This window comes from Sturnus vulgaris, chromosome 32 (assembly GCF_052056855.1).
Source record: "Sturnus vulgaris isolate bStuVul1 chromosome 32, bStuVul1.hap1, whole genome shotgun sequence".
Taxonomy (NCBI): Eukaryota; Metazoa; Chordata; class Aves; order Passeriformes; family Sturnidae; genus Sturnus; species Sturnus vulgaris.
In genome coordinates, this window is record NC_142274.1 from 520,471 (window position 1) to 546,796 (window position 26,326).

At 57.3% G+C, this 26,326-nt stretch overlaps 3 protein-coding genes across 5 annotated transcripts; all 3 read right to left on the reverse strand.

Moving 5' to 3' along the window:
• Window positions 1-1,434: 1,434 nt before the first annotated feature.
• LOC106864098 (natterin-3-like) lies at window positions 1,435-6,031 on the reverse strand. Of its 2 annotated transcripts, XM_088154817.1 has the most exons (4): window positions 5,156-6,031; window positions 4,291-4,316; window positions 3,774-3,876; window positions 1,435-2,562 (listed from the first exon to the last, which is right to left on the reverse strand). In XM_088154817.1, exons 2-4 carry the CDS (start codon window positions 4,303-4,305, stop codon window positions 1,550-1,552), a joined length of 1,131 nt encoding a protein of 376 aa, XP_088010943.1. In that variant the 5' UTR covers window positions 4,306-4,316; window positions 5,156-6,031; the 3' UTR covers window positions 1,435-1,549. The 2 variants fall into 2 exon arrangements, with proteins under 2 accessions (XP_088010943.1, XP_088010942.1); XM_088154816.1 differs by having other exon boundaries at window positions 4,291-6,031.
• An 84-nt stretch (window positions 6,032-6,115) lies between these two features.
• Window positions 6,116-14,721, reverse strand: CHMP2A (charged multivesicular body protein 2A). The gene is made up of 6 exons (XM_088154827.1): window positions 14,580-14,721; window positions 13,627-13,811; window positions 12,359-12,538; window positions 11,079-11,209; window positions 9,419-9,480; window positions 6,116-7,763 (listed from the first exon to the last, which is right to left on the reverse strand). Exons 2-6 carry the CDS (start codon window positions 13,792-13,794, stop codon window positions 7,636-7,638), a joined length of 669 nt encoding a protein of 222 aa, XP_088010953.1. The 5' UTR covers window positions 13,795-13,811; window positions 14,580-14,721; the 3' UTR covers window positions 6,116-7,635.
• A 1,311-nt stretch (window positions 14,722-16,032) lies between these two features.
• On the reverse strand, window positions 16,033-26,116 carry UBE2M (ubiquitin conjugating enzyme E2 M). 2 transcript variants are annotated; one of them, XM_088154825.1, is made up of 6 exons: window positions 25,372-25,622; window positions 22,585-22,679; window positions 21,130-21,168; window positions 20,165-20,268; window positions 18,878-18,941; window positions 16,033-16,761 (listed from the first exon to the last, which is right to left on the reverse strand). In XM_088154825.1, exons 1-6 carry the CDS (start codon window positions 25,478-25,480, stop codon window positions 16,621-16,623), a joined length of 552 nt encoding a protein of 183 aa, XP_088010951.1. In that variant the 5' UTR covers window positions 25,481-25,622; the 3' UTR covers window positions 16,033-16,620. The 2 variants fall into 2 exon arrangements, with proteins under 2 accessions (XP_088010951.1, XP_088010950.1); XM_088154824.1 differs by lacking the exon at window positions 16,033-16,761 and adding an exon at window positions 17,474-17,827 and having other exon boundaries at window positions 25,372-26,116.
• Between the last annotated feature and the right edge of the window lie 210 nt (window positions 26,117-26,326).

The window sequence follows — 26,326 nt, forward strand, 5'->3', positions numbered from 1 at the left end:
GCTGGTGTTTGATGTGTGCCGTGACCTGGTGGCTCCGTGACCCCATTCCCTGCTCCCGGAGGTCCAGGAGGGATGGTGGGATGTCCCCCATCACCTGGTGGCTCCGTGATCCCATTCCCAGAGTTCCCACACCAGTGGTGGGATGTTCCCCATCACCTGGTGGCTCCCTGATCCCATTCCCAGAGTTCCCACACCAGTGGTGGGATGTCCCCCATCACCTGGTGGCTCCCTGATCCCATTCCCTGCTCCCCGAGGTCCAGCAGGGATGGTGGCACCGTGGCTGATGAGCCCCGTGAGCTTTGTGGCTCCGGATCTTGGCTCGCTGCTCCTGGAGCTGGTGGCTCCATGATCCCATTCCCAGAGTTCCCACACCAGTGGTGGGATGTCCCCCATCACCTGGTGGCTCCCTGATCCCATTCCCTGCTCCCCGAGGTCCAGCAGGGGTGGGACTGATGTCCCCCAGGAGCTGGTGGCCCCAGGGCTGTCCTGAGGTGGCTCAGACGTGGGTGAGGATGGACGTGAGCTGCTCTTTGATGTCCCCCGTGACCTGGTGGCTCCGTGACCCCATTGCCCCAAGAAATTCGGGGTCTGCCCCCCGGGAATTTCAGGGTATCCCCAAATTCCCGCTCCCCCCCATCTCCCTGGACCCCCCTCAGAATTCCAGGACCCCCAACCTCTCTCTCTCTCCCAAGCCTGGATTGTCCCAGAGACCCCCCCAAATCCTGGACATCCCCCCCGACACTGGAATGGGGTTTCTTCCTTGAATTTTGGGATTTTTTTTTCCCCTCCCGAGTTCCCCAGGGACACCCCACCCCCAAGATTCCTTTGCATCCCTTACTTTGGCTTTTTTTTCCCCACATTTCCTCATATTCCAGATTCCTCTATTTTCCCTCATATCCCTTCGCTTCCAAAATCCCTTTTCGGCAGAAAATGGGAAATTCAGATGGAAAACGCCACGTTTTCCTGAATTGTTGCTGAGTGGTTTCGGACAGGGATGAAGGTTCTGCCACAAAAACCAAAAATCCGGGAGAAAAACCAGCCCCCAATGATTTTCCGAGATTCCACGTCGCTGCCGGAGGGTTATTTTGGGGGAGAAAAATGGGAAATTTAACTGGAAAAGGCCACGTTTTTCGGCGGTTTCGGTCAGGGGTGAAGGTTCTGCCATGAAAATCAGAAAGATTGGAAAAAAAAGCCCAACAAAGGCAGCAATTTTCCTGATTTTCGTGGTGGTGCTTGAGGGGCTTTTGGGGAGAAAACAGGAAATTCCAGCAGTTTTCCCAGCGTTGTTCCAGACAGGGATGGAGGTCACACCACCAAACCGAAAAAAAAATCAGAAAAAAAAAAAAAAATCCCCGAAACCCAAGGGCTCTCCTGGGTTTCACGGTGGCGTCGAATTTTCGGGGAGCAAAACCAAACCCTGGAAAATCGCGTCTTCCTGCATTTTGGGGCGAACTTTATGCCGTAAACTCTGAGAATACGGGAAAACCTCTCGGGCGGCCGAGCCTTTCCATGGATTTTCGGGGTTTTTTTGCTTTTTTTGTGGCCGTCCTCAGCTGGGGCACGGCGGCAGCTCGGCGAGGGGGCGGCAGCGCTCCAGGCCGGCTCGGGCTCCGGTGACCGCCCGGCTCCGAGCCCAGCCGGTGAGGAGCGCCCGGTGCCGGTAACCGGAGCGGAATTCCCGGGTGAGCAGCGCCGAGAAGGGGACGCGGAGCTCACGCCGGAGCCCGCGGAGAACCAGGGCACAGCGGGAGCGCGCCGGGAGCCGCTCGGTGACCCGGTGCACCCTCGACACGAACTCGCCCGCGCTGGCGCCTCCCACCCAGGGCACGGTGATGACTCGGCCCAAATCCCAACCCCCCGATTCCCGCAGGACCGGCGGAGCCGCCCGCAGCAGCCCCCGGGCGGCCGCCAGCGCCGGCAGCTCCGAGCTCCAGCCGTGCTCCACCTCCGTGGCCTCCTCCAGGGTGAAGGATCTCGAGGTCGCCTCGCAGCCCTCGTTGGTGGCCACGAGCTCGGCCAGCTCGACGCTCTCGGCGCTCTCCAGCGCGGCGCTGCCGTTGTAGGACACGTTGGTCACGGAGAGATCGGCCGGGCCCTGCCGCACCACCAGGATTTGGTACCACTTGTACCAGATCTCCTCGCCGTCCACGGCCACGAACAGCGCCTGGTGCTCCTTGGACGCTTTGCCCAGCCCGTGGCGGCTGCGGCCCACGAAGATGTCGGTGAGGGGACATGCCTCCACCGCGCCCTCGGCCGTGCTGCCGAACGACGCCTCCACCCAGCGCAGCGCCTCGAAGCCGCCGGGGTTCACCAGGAGGTGGAAGGAGAAGCTCCGCAGCTCCCGCCCGGCCCACGCGTACGAGCAGAAGGGGCCGCGCTCGGGGTCGAAGGAGCCGAGGTCGCAGCCGCGGCTCCCGGCTGAGCACACGCACTCGAGGCGGCCCGAGAGGCCGCTCCGGCTGCACACGGCGTCGGCGGGGAGCGAGCCCTGGAACGGCTCCCACCGCAACCACGAAGCGGCCGGCACCGAGCGGGAGCGGCGGGCTGGGAGCACGGCGGGAGCTGGAACGAGGAGAGCGATGGACTGGGATGGACTGGGATGGACTGGGAGGGACTGAGAGTGGATTGGGAGGGACTGGGAGGGGATTGGGATGAACTGGGAGGGACTGGGAGGGGATTGGGAGGGACTGGGAGGGGATTGGGATGGACTGGGAGGGGATTGGGATGGACTGGGAGGGGATTGGGATGGACTGGGAGGGACTGAGAGTGGATTGGGAGGGACTGGGATGAACTGGGAGGGGATTGGGATGGATTGGGATTGACTGGGATGGACTGGGATGGGATTGGGATGAACTGGGAGGGACTGGGAGGGGATTGGGATGGACTGGGATGGACTGGGAGGGACTGGGAGGGGATTGGGAGGGGATTGGGATGAACTGGGATGGACTGGGAGGGGATTGGGATGGACTGGGAGGGGATTGGGAGGGACTGGGATGAACTGGGAGGGGATTGGGATGGACTGGGATGAACTGGGAGGGGATTGGGATGGACTGGGATTGACTGGGATGGACTGGGAGGGGATTGGGATGGACTGGGAGGGGACTGGGAGGGACTGGGAGGGGATTGGGAGGGACTGGGAGGGGATTGGGATGGACTGGGATTGACTGGGATGGACTGGGAGGGGATTGGGATGAACTGGGATTGACTGGGAGGGACTGGGAGGGGATTGGGATGGACAGGGAGGGGATTGGGATGGACTGGGAGGGGACTGGGAGGGACTGGGATGGACTGGGAGGGGACTGGGAGGGACTGGGATGGACTGGGAGGGGACTGGGAGGGACTGGGAGGGGATTGGGATGAACTGGGAGGGGATTGGGAGGGACTGGGAGGGACTGGGAGAGGATTGGGATGGACTGGGAGGGGATTGGGAGGGACTGGGATGAACTGGGAGGGGATTGGGATGGACTGGGAGGGACTGGGATGAACTGGGAGGGACTGGGAGGGGATTGGGAGAGACTGGGAGGGGATTGGGATGAACTGGGAGGGATTGGGAGGGACTGGGATGAACTGGGAGGGGATTGGGATGGACTGGGAGGGGATTGGGATGGACTGGGATGGAACTGGGATGTTCTGGGAGGGACTGGGAAGGGACTGGAATAAACTGGGAGGGGACTGGGGAAGCACTGGGATGGAACTGGGATGGACTGGGATGGAACTGGGATGGACTGGGCCGTACTGGTCCATACTGGGATCGGCTCCGTGCCGGGACTCACCGGGGAGCTCCTCGGGGCCCCTTCCCGGGGCTGGCACCGCCGGAATTCCCGAAATTCCCGAAATTCCCAAAATTCCCGCGCCGAGCACCAGGAGGGCCAAGAACTGGGGAGGGGGGAGGGGGGACCCGGGGGTGTCAAATTTGGGGATTTTTCCCTTTTTTTCCCGCCGAATTTTTGGGCTGAAATCTCCCTGGATTGTCCCAGTTCCCAATTTTTCCAGGAAAAAAAAAACCAAACAAATCTGGGAATGGCCCCTTACTTCGTTATTTTGGATTTTCTTTTTTTTTTTTTAATTTTTAAAAATTTTAAATTAAATTTTTCAATTTTTTTTTCTTTAAATTGTGGTTTCTGAAAAAAAAAAAAATCCTTTTTTTTTTTGGTTTTTTTTGGTTTTTGTTTTGTTTTGTTTTTTGGTTTTTTTTGTTTGTTTGTTTGGGTTTTGGTTTTGTTTTTGTTTTTTTTTTACCCAAAAATGGATTAAAATTCCCAAAAATTCCCAAAAAATTCCCAACCTTACCTGGAGGGGCGGCATCGCTCCGGAGCCTGCGGAAAAATCCGAGATTTTCCTCAAAAATCCCATCCCAAAATCCACATTTTGGGGTTCCCACACGCACGGTTTGGGGTCTCTTCTCCCAAAATCCAAATTTTGGGGTCCCTTCCCCAAAATCCCCGTTTTTTTGTTCCTCCCTCTCTTCAAATTTTGGGGTTTCCCCTCCGAAAATCCACATTTTTGGGGCTCCTCAAACTCCAAATTTTGGGGTTTCCCCAAATCCGAAATTCCAGATTTTGGGGTCCCCTCATTCCACATTTTGGGGCTTCCCAAAATCCAAATTTGGGGTTTCCTCTCTCCCTAAATCCACATTTTTGGGTCCCCCTCCCTTCAAATTTTGGGGTTTCCCCTCCAAAAATCCACATTTTGGGGCTCCTCAAACTCCAAATTTTGGGGTTCTCCAGTTCCCAGATCAAAATTTCGGAGTTTTCCTTCCCAAATCCAAATTTTGGGCTCCCCTCATTCCCAGCTCCAATTTTGGGGTTTCCTCTCCCTAAATCCACATTTTTGGGTCCCCCCCACTTCAAATTTTGGGGATTTTTCCTTCCCAAATCCACATTTTGGGATTTCCCAGCTCCAAATTTTGGGGTTCCCGCACCCAAAAATCTGAATTTTGGGGCTCCCCCGGTTCCCAGATCCAAATTTTGGGGTTTCCCCCTTCCCCAATTCCCCATTTTTGGGATCCCCAAGCCCCAAATTTTGGGGTTTCCTCTCCCTAAATCCACATTTTTGAGTCCTCAAACCCCAAATTTTTGTTTTTTTTTTTTTTTTTTTCTTCCCAAATTCGCATTTTGGGGCTCCCCAAACTCCAAGTTTTGGGGTCCCCGCTCACCTGTGCTCCCGTTTCCAGGTAAATCTTTTTTTTTTTTGGGTGTTCTCAGCCGATTTTGGTGTTTTTAGTGCGACTCGAGCCCCGAAAACGCCCCCAAACCCCCAGGAAAAACGTCAAAAATGCAAAAAAAAACCAAAAAAAACCAAAAAAAAAAGGAAGTGGGATTTTTCTGTGGGGGATTTTTCTGCTTTTTGGGTTTTTTTCACTTCACTTTTCAGCGTTTATTTTTAAATTCGAGCTCTCAGAAGGTCAGAGAACCCAAAATGCCGCCAGGAATTTCTGCTTTTCCCAGGGCTGAAGGTTTTAAAAAAATTTTTTTTTTTTTTTTTTTTTTCTTTTTTAATTCTTTTTTTTTTTAAGGAATTACTGTCAAAAATGATCCAAAACCCCCCAAAAATGATCCAAAATTCCCCAAAAATGATCCAAAACCCCCCAAAAATGATCCAAAACCCCCCAAAAATGATCCAAAATTCCCCAAAATGATCCAAAATTCCCCAAAAAGGATCCAAAATTCCCCAAAATGAGCCAAAACCCCCCAAAATGAGCCAAAACCCCCCAAAAATGATCCAAAACCCCAAAAATGAGCCAAAATTCCCCAAAAAGGATCCAAAATTCCCCAAAATGAGCCAAAACCCCCCAAAATGAGCCAAAACGCCCCAAAAATGAGCCAAAACCCCCCAAAAATGATCCAAAACCCCCCAAAAATCACGGCCAGACCCCAAAATTTCCCCCAAATCCTTTTAAAATGAACCAAAACCCCACAAAATGAACCCAAAAATCAGCCCGGGAGATTCTGAAAATCCCAAATTTTGGGTTTTTTTTTTTCCCAACCCCGAATTTACCCTTCCCTCCCTCAAAATCCCAAATTGACCCCAAAAATCCCCAAAATCCCCCCCCCAGTGCCCCCCCCGCCCCCTCCCAGTGCTCCCAGTCCCAAACTGGGAAGGAACCGGAGCAGCCGCAGGTCCAAGGAAATTTTATTGGGGGAGAGGGAAAACCCCAAAAATGGGGAAAAAAAACCCAAAAATGGGAGAAAAACCCAAAAAAAAGGGGGAAAGACCCCCGGGAAGGGGGAATTTACCCCAAAGTAGTGTCAGGATCCCAAAAAAAAGGGGAAAAAACCCCACAGAGGGGGGTCAGAAATCCCTAAAAAGGAGCGAAAATCCCAAAAAAAAAGAGAGGAGAAATCCCAAAAAAAGGGGGGGGGGGGAAAATCCCCCCAAAAAATCTGAATGAAAATCCCAAAAAAAAAAGGAGAAATCCCAAAAAAAAATGAAAATCCCAAATAAAGGGGGAAAAATCCCCCCCCAAAAAACGGAGTGAAAATCCCAAATAAAGAGTGACAATCCCCCCCAAAAAAAAATTGGGGAAAATCCCAAATAAAGGGGGAAAAATCCCAAAAAAACCCTGAGTGAAAATCCCAAATAAAAGGGGGAAAAATCCCAAAAAAAGTCCTGAGTGAAAATCCCAAATAAAGAGTGACAATCCCCAAAAAAAAAAAAATTGGGGAAAATCCCAAATCAAAGGGGGGAAATTCTGCTTGGGGAGGAATCAGACTCCAAAATGCAGCCAAAAAATGGGAATAAACAGGGAAATGGCCAAAAATCCCACCAAAAAAAAATCCTAAATGAAGGAGAAAAAACCCCAAATAAAGAGTGAAAATCCAAAAAAAAGGGGAATTTTAAATAAAGGGGGGAAATCCCAAAAAAAAAGGGGAGAATCCCAAAACCACTCCAAAAATCACCCATAAAATTGGAATAAAGGGGGAAAATCCCCCTCTGGGATGGCCAAAAATCCCCCAAAAAATAAAAAAAAATTTAAAAAAAAAAGGGAAAGATCCCAAATGAAGGGGGGAAATCCCAAATGAAGGGGGTCGGATTTTGAGTGAGGCAGAGACCGGAAAACTCCCCCAAAAAATCGGAATAAAGGAGCAACGCCCCCTTCCTGAATGGCGAAAAACCGCGAAAAAATTCCAAAAAAAATCCCCCAAAATTTGCGAAAAGATGGCGAAAAAGTCCCAAAAAATTCCCCCCAAAATTGGGAAAAGATTGCGAAAAAACAAAAAAGAAATCCCAAAAAATCCCCAAAAAAATCCCCCCAAAGATCCCAAAAAATCCCCAAAAAATCCCAAAAAATCCCAAAAAGTCTCCCAAAAAATCCCCCAAAAATCCCAAAAAATCCCCCAAAAATCCCAAAAAATCCCAGAAAAATCCCAAAAAAATCCCAAAAAAATCTCAAAAAAATCCCAAAAAAATCCAAAAAAAAACCCAAAAAATAAAAAAAAAATCCCAAAACAATCCCAAAAAAATCCCAAAAAAATCCCCAAAAAATCCCAAAAAAATCTCAAAAAAATCCCCAAAAAATCCCAAAAAATCCCCAAAAAATCCCCCAAAAAATCCCAAAAAAATCTCAAAAAATTCCCAAAAACTCCCCAAGAATCGCGGGTGGAATCCGGCTCCGGGGGGGCCATCCCGGGGGTCTCAGTCCCTCCTCAGGTTTTTCAGTCTCTCCTCCAGGTCGGCGTCGGCGTCCGCGAGCGCAGCCGAGGCGGCCTCGGCCCCCCCGCGCCCCTCCCCCGCCGCCAGGGACCCCCCCGGGGGGGGCAGCGCTGCCAGGGGACAAAGGGACACTCAGGGGACACCCCCAAAAAAAAATCCCCAAAAAAATCCCCAAAAAAATCCCCCAAAAAAATCCCCAAAAAAAATCCCCAAAAAAATCCCCCCAAAAAATCCCCAAAAAAAATCCCCCCAAAAAAATCCCCCCAAAAAAAATCCCCAAAAAATCCCAAAAAAAATCCCCCCAAAAAATCCCCAAAAAAATCCCGCCCGGAATGTCCCGAATTTACCCCAAAAAAATCGCCCGGGATTGTCCCGGAACGGCCCCAAAACCGACCCCACCCCCAAAAAAGGGGCTGAAATTCCCAAAATCCCCCAAATTCCACCCAAAATGTCCCAAATGTTCCCCAAATTCCACCCAAAATATCCCAAATGTTCCCAAAATCCCCCAAATTCCACCCAAAATGTCCCAAATGTTCCCAAATTCCACCCAAATTCCACCCAAAATATCCCAAATTCCCTCCATTTCCACCCAGGATATCCCAAACATTCCCAAATTCCACCCTGGGATATCCCAAACGTTCCCAAATTCCCCCAAATTCCACCCTGGGGTATCCCAAATTCCCTCAAATTCCACCCAGGATATCCCAAAGGTTCCCAAATTCCCCCCAAATGTTCCAAATTCCCCCCAAAATATCCCAAAATCCCTCAAATTCCACCCAGGATATCCCAAATTCCCTCAGATTCCACCCTGGGATATCCCAAATCCCCCAAAAATCCTCCTGGGACCCCCCCCAACCCCTCTCAGAATTCCCCAAATCCCCCCAGACCCCCCCAAAATGTCCCCAAAATCCCCCCCAGAGCCCTCCCAGACTCCCAAAATCCCCCCAAAATTCCCCAAAATTCCCCCAAAACTCCCCAAATCCCCCCCAGATCCCCCAAAACGTCCCTTAAATCCCCCCAAAATCCCCCCAAATCCCTCCCAGACCCTTTAAAATGTCCCTTAAATCCCCCCAGACTTCCTAAAATCCCCCCAAAATGTCCCCAAAATCCCCCCAAATGTCCCTTAAATCCCCCAAAATCCCCCAAAACTCCCCCCAAATTTCCCACATCCCCCCAACCCCCCCAAAAATATCCCTTAAATCCCCCCAAAATTTTAAAAATACCCCAAATCCCCCCAAAATATCCATTAAATCCCCCCCAAATCCCCCAAAAATTTTTAAAAATACCCCAAATCCCCCCCATAACGTCCCTTCAATCCCCCCCAAATCCCTCCCAGTCCCCCCAAAATTCCCCCAAATCCAGACCCCTTAAAATGTCCCTTAAATCCCCCCAGACTTCCTAAAATCCCCCAAAAATGTTCCCAAAATCCCCCCAGATGTCCCTGAAATCCCCCAAAATCCCCCAAAATTTCCCACATCCCCCCAAACCCCCCAAAATATCCCTTAAATCCCCCCAAAATTAATAAAAAATCCCAAATCAACCCCAAAATATCCATTAAATCCCCCCCAAATCCCCCAAAATTTAAAAAAATCCCAAATCCTCCCCAAAATATCCATTAAATCCCCCCAAAATCCCCCAAAAATTTTTAAAAATACCCCAAATCCCCCCCATAACGTCCCTTCAATCCCCCCCAAATCCCTCCCAGTCCCCCCAAAATTCCCCAAAATTCCCAAAATTCCCAACCCCGCGCCCCTCCCCCACTCACTGGCCAGCTCGTCCGTCAGGTTCAGCCCCAGCTCGTCCAGGACCTGCGACACCACGGCGTCACTGGGACACGGAAACTGGGTGAACTGGGTGAACTGGGTGAACTGGGAGACACTGGGGGGGACTGGGGGACACTGGGGGGGACTGGGAGACACTGGGGGGGACTGGGAGACACTGGGGGGGACTGGGATAAACTGGGATGGACTGGGATAAACTGGGATAAACTGGGGGGGACTGGGATAAACTGGGATAAACTGCGACACCACGGCGTCACTGGGACACGGAAACTGGGTGAACTGGGTGAACTGGGTGAACTGGGGGGGACTGGGATAAACTGGGGGGGACTGGGATGGACTGGGAGCCACTGGGATAAACTGGGAGAGACTGGGATAAACTGGGAGCCACTGGGAGACACTGGGGGGGACTGGGAGCCACTGGGAGCCACTGGGATAAACTGGGATAGACTGGGAGCCACTGGGATAAACTGGGATAAACTGGGATAGACTGGGAGCCACTGGGATAAACTGGGATAAACTGGGAGGGACTGGGAGCCACTGGGAGCCACTGGGATAAACTGGGATGGACTGGGGGGGACTGGGGTGGAATTGGGAGGGACTGGGAAGGACTGGGATAAACTGGGACACCACGGCGTCACTGGGACACGGAAACTGGGATGGACTGGGAGCGACTGGGGGGACTGGGGGGGACTGGGATAAACTGGGGAGGGACTGGGATAAACTGGGATAAACTGGGGGGACTGGGATAAACTGGGATGGACTGGGAACCACTGGGATAAACTGGGGGGGACTGGGATAAACTGGGACACCACAGCATCACTGGGGACAGGGACAAACTGGGATGAACTGGGATATACTGGGGAACACTGGGACAGCATCACTGGGAACAGGGATGTACTGGGATCTACCAGGATAAACTGGGATGGACTGGGATAAACTGGGACACACTGGGACCTGCTCCATCCTGTCCCCTCTGTGTCCCCATTCTGGTGTCCCCTGATGTCCCCAGGTGTCCCCTGGGTGTCCCAAAGTGTCCCCAGGTGTCCCCTTCATGTCCCCAGGTGTCTCCCAAGCACCCCTGGCTGTCCCCAGGTATTCCCTGCATGTCCCCAGCTGTCCCTGGGTGTCCCCAGGTGTCCCCTGGCAGTCTCCAAGTGTCCCCAAGTGTCTCCTGAGTACCCCTGGCTGTCTCCAGGTGTCCCTCATGTGTGCCCCAGTGTCCCCCAGGTGTCCCCCAGCTGTCCCCAGGTGTCCCTCAGGTGTCCTCAGGCGTCCCCAGGTGTCTCTCAGTGTCCCCAAGGCATCCCCAGGTGTCCCCCAGGTGTCCCCTGGTGTCCCTCAGGTGTCCCTCAGTGTCCCCCAGGTGTCCCCAGTGTCCCCCAGGTGTCCCTCAGGTGTCCCTCATGTGTGCCCCAGTGTCCCTCAGGTGTCCTCGGGCGTCCCCAGGTGTCCCCCAGTGTCCCCCAAGTGTGTCCCCAGGTGTCCCCCGGTGTTCCCAGGTGTCCCCCAGGTGTCCCAGGTGTGTCCCCAGGTGTCCCTCAGGCGTCCCCAGGTGTCCCCAGGTGTCCCCAAGTGTCCCCCAGGTGTCCCTCAGGTGTCTCCAGGTGTCCCCAGGTGTCCCCAGGTGTCCCCAGGTGTCCCCACCTCTCGTCCTCGTCGTCCTCGTCCCCGAGGGCGTCATCGATGGCGTCATTCATCAGCTCCTCCTTCATGTCCATGAGCTCCGACTGCTTCTGGAACTCCAGCAGGATGCGCTGGATCTGGGGCAGCTTCAGCTGGGGACACGGGGGACATTGGGGACATTGGGGACATTGGGGGACATCGGGGACACTGGGGACATTGGGGACATTGGGGACACTGGGGACACGGGGGACATTGGGGACATTGGGGACACTGGGGACATTGGGGACATTGGGGACATTGGGGGACATTGGGGACACATTGGGGACACATTGGGGACATTGGGGACATTGGGGACATTGGGGACACTGGGGACATTGGGGACATTGGGGGACATTGGGGACATTGGGGACACGGGGGACACGGGGGACATTGGGGACATTGGGGACATTGGGGACATTGGGGACATTGGGGACACGGGGGACATTGGGGACATTGGGGGACACTGGGGACATTGGGGACACGGGGGACATTGGGGGACATTGGGGACATTGGGGACACTGGGGACACGGGGGACATTGGGGACATTGGGGGACACTGGGGACATTGGGGACACGGGGGACATTGGGGACATTGGGGACACTGGGGACACGGGGGACATTGGGGACATTGGGGACATTGGGGACATTGGGGACACTGGGGACACGGGGGACATTGGGGACACTGGGGACATTGGGGACATTGGGGGACATTGGGGACACATTGGGGACACATTGGGGACATTGGGGACATTGGGGACAGCCAGGGGACACGGGGGACATTGGGGGACATTGGGGACACATTGGGGACACATTGGGGACATTGGGGACATTGGGGACATTGGGGACATTGGGGACAGCCAGGGGACACGGGGGACATTGGGGACACTGGGGACATTGGGGACATTGGGGGACATTGGGGACACATTGGGGACACATTGGGGACACTGGGGACATTGGGGACACGGGGGACATTGGGGACATTGGGGGACATTGGGGGACATTGGGGACATTGGGGACATTGGGGACAGCCAGGGGACAGCCAGGGGACATCAGGGACACAGGGGACAGGAGACACAGAGAGGACACAGGGGACAGGGGACCCCAATGCCTCCATCTGTGTCCACGGTGTCACCACGATCCAGGTGACACACAGGTGACATAGGTGACACAGGTGACACACACAGTGACACCCAGCTGACACAGCTGACACCCAGGTGACCCAGGTGGCCCCGGTGACACCCAGGTGGCCCCGGCGGCGCTCACCTGTCTGTTCATGGTGGCCATGGCCCGGGTCACTCCCCTCATGGCGCTCGCCATGGCGCTGTTGGATTTCAGGGTCTGCACCCTCAGCGCCACCCCCTGCACGTTCGCTCTCATGGCGATGAATTTGCGGATGTAGCGCCGAGTGCGGACCAGGTCCCGGGCCATGACCCGCACGGCGTCCTGGGGACAGCGGGGACAGAGGGGACAGCGAGGGGACAGTGAGGGGACAGCGGGGACAGTGAGGGGACAGCGAGGGGACAGCGGGGACAGCGAGGGGACAGCGAGGGGACAGTGAGGGGACAGCGAGGGGACAGTGAGGGGACAGTGAGGGGACAGCGAGGGGACAGTGAGGGGACAGCGGGGACAGCGGGGACAGTGAGGGGACAGCGGGGACAGCGAGGGGACAGCGGGGACAGCGAGGGGACAGTGAGGGGACAGCGGGGACAGGGATGGGGACAGCGGGGACAGCGAGGGGACAGCGAGGGGACAGTGAGGGGACAGCGGGGACAGTGAGGGGACAGCGAGGGGACAGTGAGGGGACAGTGAGGGGACAGCGAGGGGACAGCGGGGACAGGGAGGGGACAGGGAGGGGACAGGGGGGACAGAGAGGGGACAGCGGGGGGACAGCGAGGGGACAGGGAGGGGACAGGGGGGACAGGGGGGACAGTGAGGGGACAGTGAGGGGACAGCAGGGACAGAAAGGGGACAGCGGGGACAGCGGGGACAGTGAGGGGACAGCGGGGACAGCGAGGGGACAGCGAGGACAGTGAGGGGACAGCGGGGACAGTGAGGGGACAGCGGGGACAGCGGGGACAGCGGGGGGACAGTGAGGGGACAGCGAGGGGACAGCGAGGGGACAGTGAGGGGACAGCGAGGGGACAGCGAGGGGACAGCGAGGGGACAGCGGGGACAGTGAGGGGACAGTGAGGGGACAGTGAGGGGACAGCGAGGGGACAGCGAGGGGACAGTGAGGGGACAGCGGGGACAGCGGGGACAGGGAGGGGACAGGGATGGGGACAGTGAGGGGACAGCAGGAACAGACAGGGGACACTCCATGTCCCCCTCAGTGTCCCCTGTCCCCTCCATGTCCCCCAGCCCCTGCCTGTCCCTTTGTCCCCTCTGTGTCCCCCAGACCTCTCCATGTCCCTTGTCCCCTGATCCCTGTCTGTCCCCTTGTTCCCTCCGTGTCCCCCCACCCTTGTCCTGTGTCCCGCCACCCCAGAGTGTCCCCAGAGTGTCCCCTGTGTCCCCAGAGTGTCCCCTCTGACCATCTGGCCCTGCTTGGCCATTTTCTTGATGTCCACGATGATTTTCTTCTCCTGTGCCTCGAGTTTCTGCCGCTCCCGGTCCAGCTCCCGCACGGCGCGGCCCAGAGCGCGCTGGTTCTGCCGCAGCAGCTCCTCGGGAGTGCGCCTGCGCCCGAACAGCAGCTCCATGGGGACAGCGGGGACACCTGGGGACAGCGGGGACATCAGTGGGACACTGGGGACAGCGATGGGACATTGGGGACAGCAATGTCACACTGGGGACAGCAGGGACACCTGGGGACAGCGAGGACAGCACTGTGACACTGTGACACTGGGAACAGTGACGGGACACGGCCCAGAGAGCGCTGGTTCTGCCGCAGCAGCTCCATGGGGACAGCGGGGACATCACTGTGACACTGGGGACAGCACTGTGACACTGGGGACATCACTGTGACACTGGGGACAGCACTGTGACACTGGGGACAGCAGGGGACACTGGGGACATCAATGAGATGTTGCAGACACCAATGGGACATTAAGGACGCTGATGGGACATTGGGGACACCGGTGGGACGTTGGGGACACCTGGGGGACGGGACACGGCCGTGGGGGGACACGGGGATGTGGCGGCATCTGGAGCTGGGGACAGGAGGGGGGACACACACGGGGACAGGGGCACACGGACACTGGGGAGCCGAGAGGGACATCGGGGGACACAGGGAGGGACACGGGCACGGGGAGGGGACAGGGAGGTGACACGGGGACCCCTGGCCGGCCCCACAGGCCCCACTGTCCCCTCAGGGCCCTGCCCAAAGCCGCTCCCCGCTCCTCAAATCCGCCCCAAATCCGCCCGAATCCCCTTAAATCCGCCCCAAACACCCCCCGGGCCCCAGGATCCCCCCCAAAGATCCTCGAATTGTCCCCAAATGTCCCCAAATGTCCCCAAATCCTCCCCGAGCGCCCCCGGTTCTCACCCGGCTCCTCCCGGGCACTTCCGCAAACAGTGACGTCACGGGCGGTTCCGATCACGTGACACCGGGCTGGTTTCGATCATGTGACAGCAACTCCCGGAGGGGAGGAGCGAACCATAGAGAGCGGCCGGAGCGGCCACTTCCGGTGAGGAACAGCGGTAGCGGCAGCCGGAGCGGCCACTTCCGGTGACGGACACCGAGAACAGCGGCCGGAGCGGCCACTTCCGGTGACAGATACCGAGAACAGCGGCCGGAGCGGCCACTTCCGGTGGCGAACACCGAGAGCAGCTGCCGGAGCGGCTCCGCCCGCGGCAGCGACACCTGGCGGCGCGGAGGTGTCGGACAGACTGGGGGAACTGGGGATACTGGGAGCGATGGGATTGAGAACTGGGGATACTGGGATTGGGAACTTTGAGGAATGGAACTGGGCCCATCCCAGTTTAACCAGTAACACTCACGCCCCCCCTTCCAGTATAACCCAGTACCACGCCCAGTGTAAACCAGTATAACGAGTCCCGCCCCCCTCCCAGTCCAAACCAGTTCAAACCAGCCCAAACCAGTCCAAACCAGTCCAAACCATCCCAAACCGGTTCAAAACAGTTCAAACCAGTCCAAACCATCCCAAACCAGTTCAAACCAGTCCAAACCATCCCACACCAGTCCAAACCATCCCACACCAATTCAAACCAGTCCAAACCAGTTCAAACCAGTCCAAACCAGTTCAAACCAGTCCCTTGGCTCTTTAATCTGGGCCCGAGCAGCGCTGGGGGTGGGGGGAGGGGCAGGGGGGGAGGGGCCTCCCCGCCCCCAGGGGGGGAATAAATAGGGGGGGGGGGGGTGGATTTTGGGGGGTTTTGGGGTTTTTTTTGGGGGTCCCTCGAGGCAGCGCTGAAGGAAGTGACCCCCAGCCCCCCCAGGGGGATTTTGGGGGGATTTGGGGTTTTTTGGGGGGAGATTTGGGGGTTTTTTTTGGGGGGGGGGGCGTCACTCGAGGTCAGTGCCCCTCCCCCCCCCCCTCAGTTGTTTTGGGGGGGTCCTGGGGGGGGCTGAGGGGATTTTGGGGTTTTATTTGGGGTTTTATTTGGGGTTTTATTTGGGGGGGTTTGGGGGGGTTCACTCGAGGCACAGCTCAGGATCAGCCGCCCCCATAACCCCCCCCCCCAAACAGAGCCCCCAAATTTGGTCTGGGGGGTTCCAGGGTTGGTGGGGGGGGGGGGGGTCTGGCAGTTTTGGGGTTTATTTTTGGGGTGGGGGGGCTCGAGGAATTTTGGGATTTTTTTTTTTTTTTTTTGGGGGGGTGGGAGATGACCTCAAGAAGTTTTGGGAATTTTTTTTAGGATTTTTTTTTTGGGGGGGGTGGGCAAACCCCAAACCCCCCCCCCAATAGACAGACCCCAATCGCTTTGGGGTGGCTGGAGAGTTTTGGGGTTTTTTTTTTTAGGGGGGGTTCGAGGAGTTTTGGGATTTTTTTTAGATAGGAACTCCGAGTTTGGGGTTTGTTTTTTTTTTTTTTTAGGATATTTTTAGGGGAGGTCACTCCAGGCAGCGCTCGGGGCTCAGCAAACCCCAAAACCCCCCCAATAGACAGACCCCAGTGGGGTTGGGGTGGCTGGAGAGTTTTGGGTTTTTTTTTTTTAGGTATGAGCTCAGATTTTTGGGATTTTTTTTAGGTATGAGCTCAGATTTTTGGGGTTTTTTTTTTAGGTAGGAGCTCAGAGTTTTGGGGGTTTTTTTTAGGTAGGAGCTCAGAATTTTGGGATTTTTTTTAGGTAGGAGCTCAGAATTTCGGGATTTTTTTTAGGATATTTTTAGGGGAAGGGCAGCGCCCAGGGCTCAGCAAACCCCAAAACCCCAAAAAACCCCAAACCCCACACACACAAAACCGACGGGAGATCTGCGGGGTCCGGGGCAGGGGCCGATGGAATCGGGGCTTTGTTTTTTTTTTTTTTCTTTTTCTGGGGTTTGGGAGGGGGTGGAATTCGGGATCTTTTTTTTTGGGGGGGGGTTTTGGGTTTTTTTCGTTTTTTTTTCCCGTTTTTTGGGGTCACTTGAGGCAGCGCTCGAAGTAGGTGGCGCCCACGTATCCGCCCCGCAGCGAGCGCTGCACGTTCTGCTCGAACAGGCGCCGGTTGCTCTGCAGAACCTCGGCAGCCTCCTTGTTCAGGGGGTCCTCGGGGTTCGGCTCCTTTTGGGGCACAAATTTGGGGTTTAGGGGACCCCAAAATAGGGGGGGAGAGACCCCAAAATCACCCCCAAACAACCCCAGGCATTAAAAAGCCCTTAATGCACCCCAAAATCCCGTAAGCCCAAAACCCCTAAAACATCCCCAGGCGTCAGGAGCCCTTTTTGGGGTTTGGTTCCATTTAGAGGAAAATTTGGGGTTTAGGGGACCCCAAAATAAGGGGGAGAGACCCCAAAACCCCCCCAAACAACCCCAGGCAATGGGAGCCCCCCCAAACCCTGTAATGTCCCCAAAATCCCAGGATTTGGGGAAAATTTGGGGTTCCCTTTGTTCAGGGGGTCCTCGGGGTTCGGCTCCTTTCGGGGCACAAATTTGGGGTTTAGGGGACCCCAAAATAGATGGGAGAGACCCCAAAATCACCCCAAACAACCCCAGGCAATGGGAGACCCCAAAACCCAGGAGCGACCCCAAAATCCCAGGGTTTGGGGTTTGGGGAAAATCTGGGGTTCCCTTTGTTCAGGGGGGTCTTTGGGTCCTTTTAGGGGAAAATTTGGGGTTTAGGGGACCCCAAAATATGGGGGGAGAGACCCCAAAACCCCCCCAAACAACCCCAGGCATTAGAAACCCCTTAATGCACCCCAAAATCCCATAAGCCCAAAAACCCTAAAACATCCCCAGGCGTCAGGATACCTTTTTGGGGTTTGGTTCCATTTAGAGGAAAATTTGGGGTTTAGGGGACCCCAAAATAGGGGGGGAGAGACCCTAAAATCACCCCCAAGAAACCCCAGGCAATGGGAGCCCCCCCAACCCCTGTAATGTCCCCAAAATCCCAGGATTTGGGGAAAATTTGGGGTTCCCTTTGTTCAGGGGGTCCTCGGGGTTTGGCTCCTTTTAGGGCACAAATTTGGGGTTTAGGGGACCCCAAAATAAGGGGGGAGAGACCCCAAAATCCCCCCCAAACAACCCCAGGCACCAGGAGCCCCCCAAAACCCTGTAATGTCCCCAAAATCCATGATTGGCTCAGATTTTGGGGGTTCCCTTTGTTCAGGGGGTCCTCGGGGTTCGGCTCCTTTTAGGGCACAAATTTGGGGTTTAGGGGACCCCAAAATAACGGGGGAGAGACCCCAAAATCACCCCCAAACAACCCCAGGCATTAAAAACCCCGTTAATGAAACCCCAGAATCCCATAAGCCCAAAACCCCTAAAACATCCCCAGGCGTCAGGAGCCCTTTTTGGGGTTTGGTTCCTTTTGGGGGGCAAATTTGGGTTTGGGGGGGACCCCAAAATAGGGGGGAGAGACCCCAAAATTCCCAAAACCGTCCCCAAATCCCTGAGCCCCCACCCCAAAATCCCCTCGAACACCCCCAGATCTCAAATCCCCTTGTTTGGGGTTCGGCTCCTGTTTTGGGGTTCCCTTTGCTTGGGGGGGTCTTTGGGGCTTGGCTCCTTTTTAGGGGAAATTTGGGGTTTGAGGGGACCCCAAAATAGGGGGGAGAGACCCCAAAATCCCCAAATCCCATGAGCCCCCACCCCAAAGAGCCCCCGGCCCCAACTCGCCCTGTTTTGGGGTCCCTGTGGGGTTTTTGGGGGTCCCAAGGTGTGGGGGGAGGGCCCGGAGCCGTTTTTGGGTTTGGGCTCGGGGATTTGGGGGGTTCCCGTTTGGGGGGGGGGACCCAGAACTGCTGAACCCCCCCCCGGGACCCCTGAACCCTCCCAGGTGTCCCCAAGGCCACCAGGTGTGTCCCCAACCCCCCCAGGTGTATCCCAAGGTGTGTCCCCCTGTCCCCAAGCTCCCCAGGTGTGTCCCCATGCCCCACAGGTGCCCCCCCCCCCTCCGGGTGTCCCCAAACATCCCCCAGGTGTCCCCCCATGTCCCCAACCCCCCCAGGTGCCCCTCCAATGTCCCCAACCCTTCCAGGTGTGTCCCCAGGTGTCCCCAGGTGTCCCCAGGTGTCCCAGGTCCCCCCAGGTGTCTCCAGGTCCCCCCAGGTGTCCCCAGGTATCTCCCCAGGTGTCCCCAGGTGTGTCCCAGGTGTCCCCAGGTGTCCCCAGGTGTCCCCAGGCGTGTCCCAGGTGTCCCAGCTGTCCCCAGGTGTCCCCAGGTGTCCCAGTCCCTCACCAGGAACAGGTACTGCAGGCCGTAGATGATGGAGTTGATGGTCAGCACCGGCTTCCAGTCCTCCCTGCGGCCACGGCCACGGGTCAGTGTGGCCACCATGGCCACCATGGCCACCATGGCCACCATGGCTACCACAGCTATGGCCACCATGGCCACCGTGGCTACCATGGCTACCACGGCTACCACGGCTACCACAGCTATGGCCACCATGGCCACCATGGCTACCACAGCTATGGCCACCATGGCCACCATGGCCACCATGGCCACCATGGCTACCATGGCCACCATGGCTACCATGGCTACCATGGCCACCATGGCCACCATGGCCGCCATGGCTACCATGGCCACCATGGCTACCATGGCTACCATGGCCACCATGGCCACCATGGCCACCATGGCTACCATGGCCACCATGGCCACCATGGCTACCATGGCCACCATGGCTACCACAGCTATGGCCACCATGGCTACCATGGCCACCATGGCCACCATGGCCACCATGGCCACCATGGCCACCATGGCTACCATGGCCACCATGGCTACCACAGCTATGGCCACCATGGCTACCATGGCCACCATGGCCACCATGGCTACCATGGCTACCATGGCCACCATGGCCACCATGGCCACCATGGCCACCATGGCTACCATGGCCACCATGGCCACCATGGCTACCACAGCTATGGCCACCATGGCTACCATGGCCACCATGGCCACCATGGCTACCATGGCCACCATGGCCACCATGGCCACCATGGCTACCATGGCCACCATGGCTACCATGGCCACCATGGCCACCATGGCTACCACAGCTATGGCCACCATGGCTACCATGGCCACCATGGCCACCATGGCTACCACAGCCATGGCCACCATGGCCACCACAGCCACCAGCAGGTGGCCACAGCCCCCCAGGTATCAGTAGCCCCCCCCAGATGTTCAATAGCCCTCCCCTGGTGCCTTTAGCCCCCCCAGGTGTTCAGTAGCCCCCCCAGGGATTTTGGTAGCCCCCCAGGACTGTCAGTATCCTCCTCAGGGTCAGTAGCCCCCCCCAGGTATCAGTAGCCCCCGCAGGTGTCAGTAGCCCCCCCCAGATGTTCAGTAGCCCCCCCAGGTGTCAGTAGCCCCTCCAGATGTTCAGTAGCCCCCGCAGGTGTCAGTAGCCCCCCCAGGTGTCAGTAGCCCCCCCCAGATGTTCAGTAGCCCCCCCAGGTGTCAGCAGCCCCCCTGGGGGTATTGGTAGCCCCCCCAGGTGTCAGTAGCCCCCCGGGGATGTTGGTAGCCCACCTGAGGATGTTGAGGCACACGTTGCCCTCCAGGTCGATGTTGGGGTGATAAACCATGGTCTCACACTTCACCTTGGGCGGGTCGTGAGGGTAACCCTGGCCCACCTGGGGGCCACCAGGCACGGCTCAGTGGCCACCAGGAACGGCTCAGTGACCATAGGAAGGGTTTGGTGGCCACAGGGGGAGTTTGGTGGCCACAGGGGAGGGGGGTTGGCGGCCATGGGGGGGGTTTGGTGGCCACAGGCAGGGTTTGGTAGCCACAGTGGGAGGGTTGGTGGCCACAAGCAGGGTTTGGTAGCCACATTGTGGGGGTTAGTGGCCACAGGGAGGGTTTGCTGACCATAGCAGGGGCTTGGTGGCTATGGCAGGGGTTTGGTGGCCACAGGGGGGGTTGGTGGCCACAGGGAGGATTTGGTGGCCACGGGCGGGGGGTTGGTGGCCATGGGGGGGGCTTGGTGGCCATGGCAGGGGTTTGGTGGCCACAGGGTTGGTTGGTGGCCACAGGGGGAGTTTGGTGGCCACAGGTGGGGTTGGTGGCCACAGGGGGGTTGGTGGCCACAGGGTGGGGTTTGGTGGCCACAGGGGGGGTTTGGTGGCCACAGGGGGGTTTGGTGGCCACAGGGAGGAGGTTGGTGGCCACAGGGTGGGGTTTGGTGGCCACAGGGGAGGTTTGGTGGCCACAGGGGGGGTTTGGTGGCCACAGGGGGGTTTGGTGGCCACAGGGAGGAGGTTGGTGGCCACAGGGGAGGTTTGGTGGCCACAGCGGGGGTTTGGTGGCCACGGGGGAGGTTTAGTGGCCACAGGGGGGGTTGGTGGCCACAGGGGGGGTTGGTGGCCACAGGGGGGGTTTGGTGGCCACAGGGGGGGTTTGGTGGCCACGGGGGAGGTTTGGTGGCCACAGGGGGGGTTTGGTGGCCACAGGGGGGGTTGGTGGCCACAGGGGGGGTTTGGTGGCCCAGCACTGACCTTAAAGCTGAAGACGAATTTTCCGCCCTTGTAAAAACCCTGGGGAGAGAAAAACGTCAGCGAGGGGACACAGAGTGACAGAGAGAGTGACACAGAGAGTGACAGAGGGGACACAGAGAGTGACAGAGTGACACAGAGTGACACAGAGAGTGACACAGAGTGACAGAGGGGACACAGAGAGTGACAGAGTGACACAGTGACACAGAGAGTGACACAGAGTGACAGAGGGGACACAGAGAGTGACACAGAGTGACAGAGGGGACACAGAGAGTGACAGAGGGGACACAGAGAGTGACAGAGTGACACAGAGTGACACAGAGAGTGACACAGAGTGACAGAGGGGACACAGAGAGTGACAGAGTGACACAGTGACACAGAGAGTGACACAGAGTGACAGAGGGGACACAGAGAGTGACACAGAGTGACAGAGGGGACACAGAGAGTGACAGAGGGGACACAGAGAGTGACAGAGTGACACAGTGACACAGAGAGTGACACAGAGTGACACAGAGTGACACAGAGAGTGACACAGAGTGACAGAGGGGACACAGAGAGTGACAGAGTGACACAGTGACACAGAGTGACACAGAGTGACAGAGGGGACACAGAGAGTGACAGAGGGGACACAGAGTGACACAGAGTGACACAGAGAGTGACACAGAGAGTGACAGAGGGGACACAGAGAGTGACACAGAGTGACAGAGGGGACACAGAGAGTGACAGAGTGACACAGAGAGTGACACAGAGAGGGACAGAGGGGACACAGAGAGTGACACAGAGTGACACAGAGTGACACAGAGAGTGACACAGAGTGACAGAGGGGACACAGAGTGACACAGAGAGTGACAGAGGGGACACAGAGTGACAGAGGGGACAGAGAGTGACACAGAGTGACACAGGTGACACACACAGGTGACAGTGTCACAGACGTCACACAGATCACACAGGTGACACACACAGGTAACAATGACACACAGTGACAATGACACAGGTGTCACTCAGGTGCCACATGGGTGACACACAGGTGACACACACAGGTGACAGTGTCACAGATGTCACACAGATGATGTCACACAGGTGACACAAATGTGACACACGCAGGTGATCGTGACACACATGTGACAATGACACAGATGATGTCACTCAGGTGCCACAGGTGACAATGACACAGGTGACACAGATGATGTCACTCAGGTGACAATGACACACAGGTGACATAGATGATGTGATGTGACAATGACACACAGGTGACATAGATGACACAGATGATGTCACTCAGGTGCCACAGGTGACAATGACACAGGTGACACAGATGATGTGATGTGACAATGACACACAGGTGACATAGATGACACAGATGATGTCACTCAGGTGCCAATGACACACGGATGGCAGAGGTGACGTCAGTGAGGTGACTCCGATGACGTCACTCAGGTGTGCCAGGTGTGTCCCCACCTCGTCAGGACAGATGAGCAGCCGGAAGTGCAGCAGGTCGTCCTGGTCCGAGAAGTCGATCTCGCACGTCTTGGGCAGGTTCAGCTCGTTGATGTCTGGGGACAAACGGGGACAGCTGGGGACAAATGGGGACACACCTGGGACAGCTGGGATACCTGGGGGGACACCTGGGTACAACTAGGGACACATCTGGGGACACAGCTGGGACAGCTGGGGGTACCTGGGGACAGTTTGGGACACCTGAGGGTACCTGGGGACAGTTGGGGACACCTGGGAGATGGGTGTGACAGAGCTGCACAGGTGACAAACACGGACACAGAGGTGACACAGGTGACACACAGGTGACACAGGGACACACAGGTGACACAGAGGTGGCATAAGGAATAAAGGTGACACACATGGGGACACACAGGACCTGACCCTTACTGGGACCATACTGGGACCAGTATGTGATCTCGACTGGGACCAGAACCTGCCTCCCACTGGGGCCTAACTGGGACCAGTAACTGACTCCTACTGGGACCAGTACCTGTCCCTCCTTGAGGCCTAACTGGGACCAGTACTGGGCCCCTACTGGAACCACTATGTGATCTCTACTGGGACCAGAACCTGCCTCCCACTGGGGCCTAACTGGGACCAGTATATGATCCCTACTGGGACCAGTACATACCCCTCACTGGGGCCTAACTGGGACCAGTATGTGATTCCTACTGGAACCAGTACCTGCCCCTCACCAAGCCCTTACCGGGACCAGTATCAGAGCCCGATCAGTCCCAGTACCAGTCCCCCAACGAGGCCTTACTGGGACCAGCACCTGACCTCAACTGGGACGTAACTGGGACTCTCACCAAAGCCTTACTGGGACCAGTGCCTGCCTCCTACTGGCACCAGTACCTGACCATTACCGGAACCAGTACCTGACCTCCCCCAGGGCCCCACTCGGACCAGTACCTGTCCCTCCCTGAGGCCTGACTGGGACCAGTATGTGACCCCTACTGGGACCAGTATGTGACCCCTACTGGGACCAGTACCTGCCCCTCACTGGGGCCTAACTGGGACCAGTATGTGACCCCTACTGGGACCAGTGTGTGACCCCTACTGGGACCAGTGTGTGACCCCTACTGGGACCAGTACCAGTCCCTCCCTGAGACCTGACTGGGACCAGTGTGTATCACATACTGGATCCAGTACCTGCCTCCCACTGGGGCCTAACTGGGACCAGTATGTGATTCCTACTGGGACCAGTACCTGCATGCCACTGGGGCCTAACTGGGACCAGTGTGTAACCCATACTGGAACCAGTACCTGTCCCTCCCTGAGTCCTAACTGGGACCAGCATGTAACCCCTACTGGGACCAGTAGCTGCATGCCACTGGGGCCTAACTGGGACCAGTACTGGGCCCCTACTGGAACCACTATGTGATCTCTACTGGGACCAGAACCTGCCTCCCACTGGGGCCTAACTGGGACCAGGATGTGACCCCTACTGGGACCAGTACATACCCCTCACTGGGGCCTAACTGGGACCAGGATGTGACCCCTACTGGGACCAGTACCTGCATCTCACTGAGGCCTAATTGGGACCAGTATGTGATTCCTACTGGGACCAGAACCTGCCTCCCACTGGGGCCTAATTGGGACCAGTATGTGATCTCTACTGGGACCAGTACCAGTCCCTCCCTGAGTCCTAACTGGGACCAGCATGTAACCAGAACCTGCCTCCCACTGGGGCCTAACTGGGACCAGTATGGGATTCCTACTGGGACCAGAACCTGCCTCCCACTGGGGCCTAACTGGGACCAGTATGTGATTCCTACTGGAACCAGTACCTGCCCCTCACCAAGGCCTTACTGGGACCAGTATGTGATCCCTACTGGGACCAGTACCTGCCCCTCCCTGAGGCCTAACTGGGACCAGTACTGGACCCCTACTGGAACCACTATGTGATCTCTACTGGGACCAGAACCTGCCTCCCACTGGGGCCTTACTGGGACCAGTACCTGCCTCCTACTGGCACCAGTACCTGACCATTACTGGCACCAGTACCTGACCTCCCCCAGGGCCCCACTCGGAGCAGGACCCGTTCCTCCCTGAGGCCTGACTGGGACCAGTATGTGACCCCTACTGGGACCAGTGTGTGACCCCTACTGTGACCAGTGTGTGACCCCTACTGGGACCAGTACCTGACCCCTACCGGGACCAGTACCAGTCCCTCCCTGAGGCCTAACTGGGACCAGTACTGGGCCCCTACTGGAACCACTATGTGAGCTCTACTGGGACCAGTACCTGCCTCCCACTGGGGCCTAACTGGGACCAGTACCTCACCCCTACTGGGACTGGTGTGTGACCCCTACTGGAACCAATATCTGCCCCCTACTGGGACCAGTAGCTGTCCCTCCCTGAGGCCTGACTGGGACCAGCGTGTGACCCTTACTGGGACCAGTACCTGTGTCCCACTGGGGCCTATCAAGCACCAGTATGTGACCCCTACTGGGACCAGTACCTGCCCCTCCTTGACGCCTAACTGTGACCAGTATTGGACTCCTACTGGGACCAGAACCTGCCTCCCACTGGGGCCTAACTGGGACCAGTACCTGTCCCTCACCAAGGCCTTACTGGGACCAGTATCAGAGCCCTATGGCTCCCAGTCCCGGCCCCCATGGAGGCCCTACTGGGACCAGTACCAGACCGTTAACGAGCCCGGTGCCTGCCCGCCACGAGGGCCCTGCTGGGCCCAGTCCGCGGCCTTTACTGGGCCCAGTCCGTGCCCGCCGACCCCCCCCAGACCTTTCTGGATGCGGAGCTGCGCGGCCGAGGCCTTCTTGCTGGAGCTCTTGGTGCCGCCCGCCGATTCCTCCTCCTTCTTCTGCTGCTTCAGCGAGAACAGCTTGATCATCCTGCCGGGCCGGGGCGGCGGGGCCGGGGCGGGTCCGGGCCCCCCCCGGGGCCGAGGGAGCGGGGCCGGGCCGGGGGCGGCTCCGCTTGGGGGGTCCGGGGGCGACGGGGGCCGGGGGCGAGTGCTGAGGGCCGGCCGGCTCGGCAACTTCCGGAGCCGCTCGGCAACTTCCGGCAACCGCTCGGGACTCTCCGGAACCGCTTCACAAGCGCTCGGCAACTTCCGGAGACGTTTCGTGAGGCGCCGGAGAGAGTTCGGATAGCTCCGGAATCGCTTCGGGGATCTCCGGAGTCACTTGGCGACTTCCGGAACCGCCTCGGGGATCTCCGGAACCGCTTCGGAACCGTTTCGGGGCTTTGCGGAACGGGCTCAGGGATGTCCGGAGCCGCGCGAAACCTTCCGGAAATCTCCGAAAAGGTGGAGGTGGTTCGGCAATCTCCGGAACCGCTTCCGAACCGCTGGGCAATCTCCGAGGCCGCTTCGTGAGTCTCTGGAATCGCTTCTAAAACCTCCGGAGGGCTTCGGAATCTCTCGGCAAACTCCGGAGCCTCCTGGCAACTTCCGGAGGTTCCGGAAGTTCGGAACCGGCTGCGGGACGGCCTCGGGGTTGGCGGGCGCCGCTTCGGAACGGCTTCCGGAAACTCCGGAATGGCTTCGGGGATCTCCGGAAGGGAGGGAGGCGGGGTGGGGGGCTCGGGGGTCCCCGGAAGGGGCGGTTCGGGACCCCTCAGCACTTTCTGGAAAGACTCGGGTAACCCCGAGGTGCTTCGGCTTCTTCCGGAAGGAGATCGACTCGTTCCGGCGCCTCGACCCCGCTTCGGTGCTTTCCGGAACCCTTCGGGTTCT

Bases quoted from the DNA above. Each gene is read 5' to 3' on its own strand.
- LOC106864098 (XM_088154816.1), bottom strand. From the start codon at position 4,581: ATGTGGAATGAGGGGACCCCAAAATCTGGAATTTCGGATTTGGGGAAA. The intron at 3,877-4,290 runs GTAAGGTTGGGA...CCCCCTCCCCAG, and splicing joins GAGCGATGCCGCCCCTCCAG to TTCTTGGCCCTCCTGGTGCT. The intron at 2,563-3,773 runs GTGAGTCCCGGC...TCCTCGTTCCAG, and splicing joins GGGCCCCGAGGAGCTCCCCG to CTCCCGCCGTGCTCCCAGCC.
- CHMP2A (XM_088154827.1), bottom strand. From the start codon at position 13,794: ATGGAGCTGCTGTTCGGGCGCAGGCGCACTCCCGAGGAGCTGCTGCGG. The intron at 12,539-13,626 runs GTCAGAGGGGAC...CGCTGTCCCCAG, and splicing joins TGGCCAAGCAGGGCCAGATG to GACGCCGTGCGGGTCATGGC. The intron at 9,481-11,078 runs GTGGGGACACCT...TCCGTGTCCCAG, and splicing joins GAGGACGACGAGGACGAGAG to TGACGCCGTGGTGTCGCAGG.
- UBE2M (XM_088154824.1), bottom strand. From the start codon at position 25,480: ATGATCAAGCTGTTCTCGCTGAAGCAGCAGAAGAAGGAGGAGGAATCG. The intron at 22,680-25,371 runs GTCTGGGGGGGG...GTTTGTCCCCAG, and splicing joins GCAGCTCCGCATCCAGAAAG to ACATCAACGAGCTGAACCTG. The intron at 21,169-22,584 runs GTGGGGACACAC...TTCTCTCCCCAG, and splicing joins TGCTCATCTGTCCTGACGAG to GGTTTTTACAAGGGCGGAAA.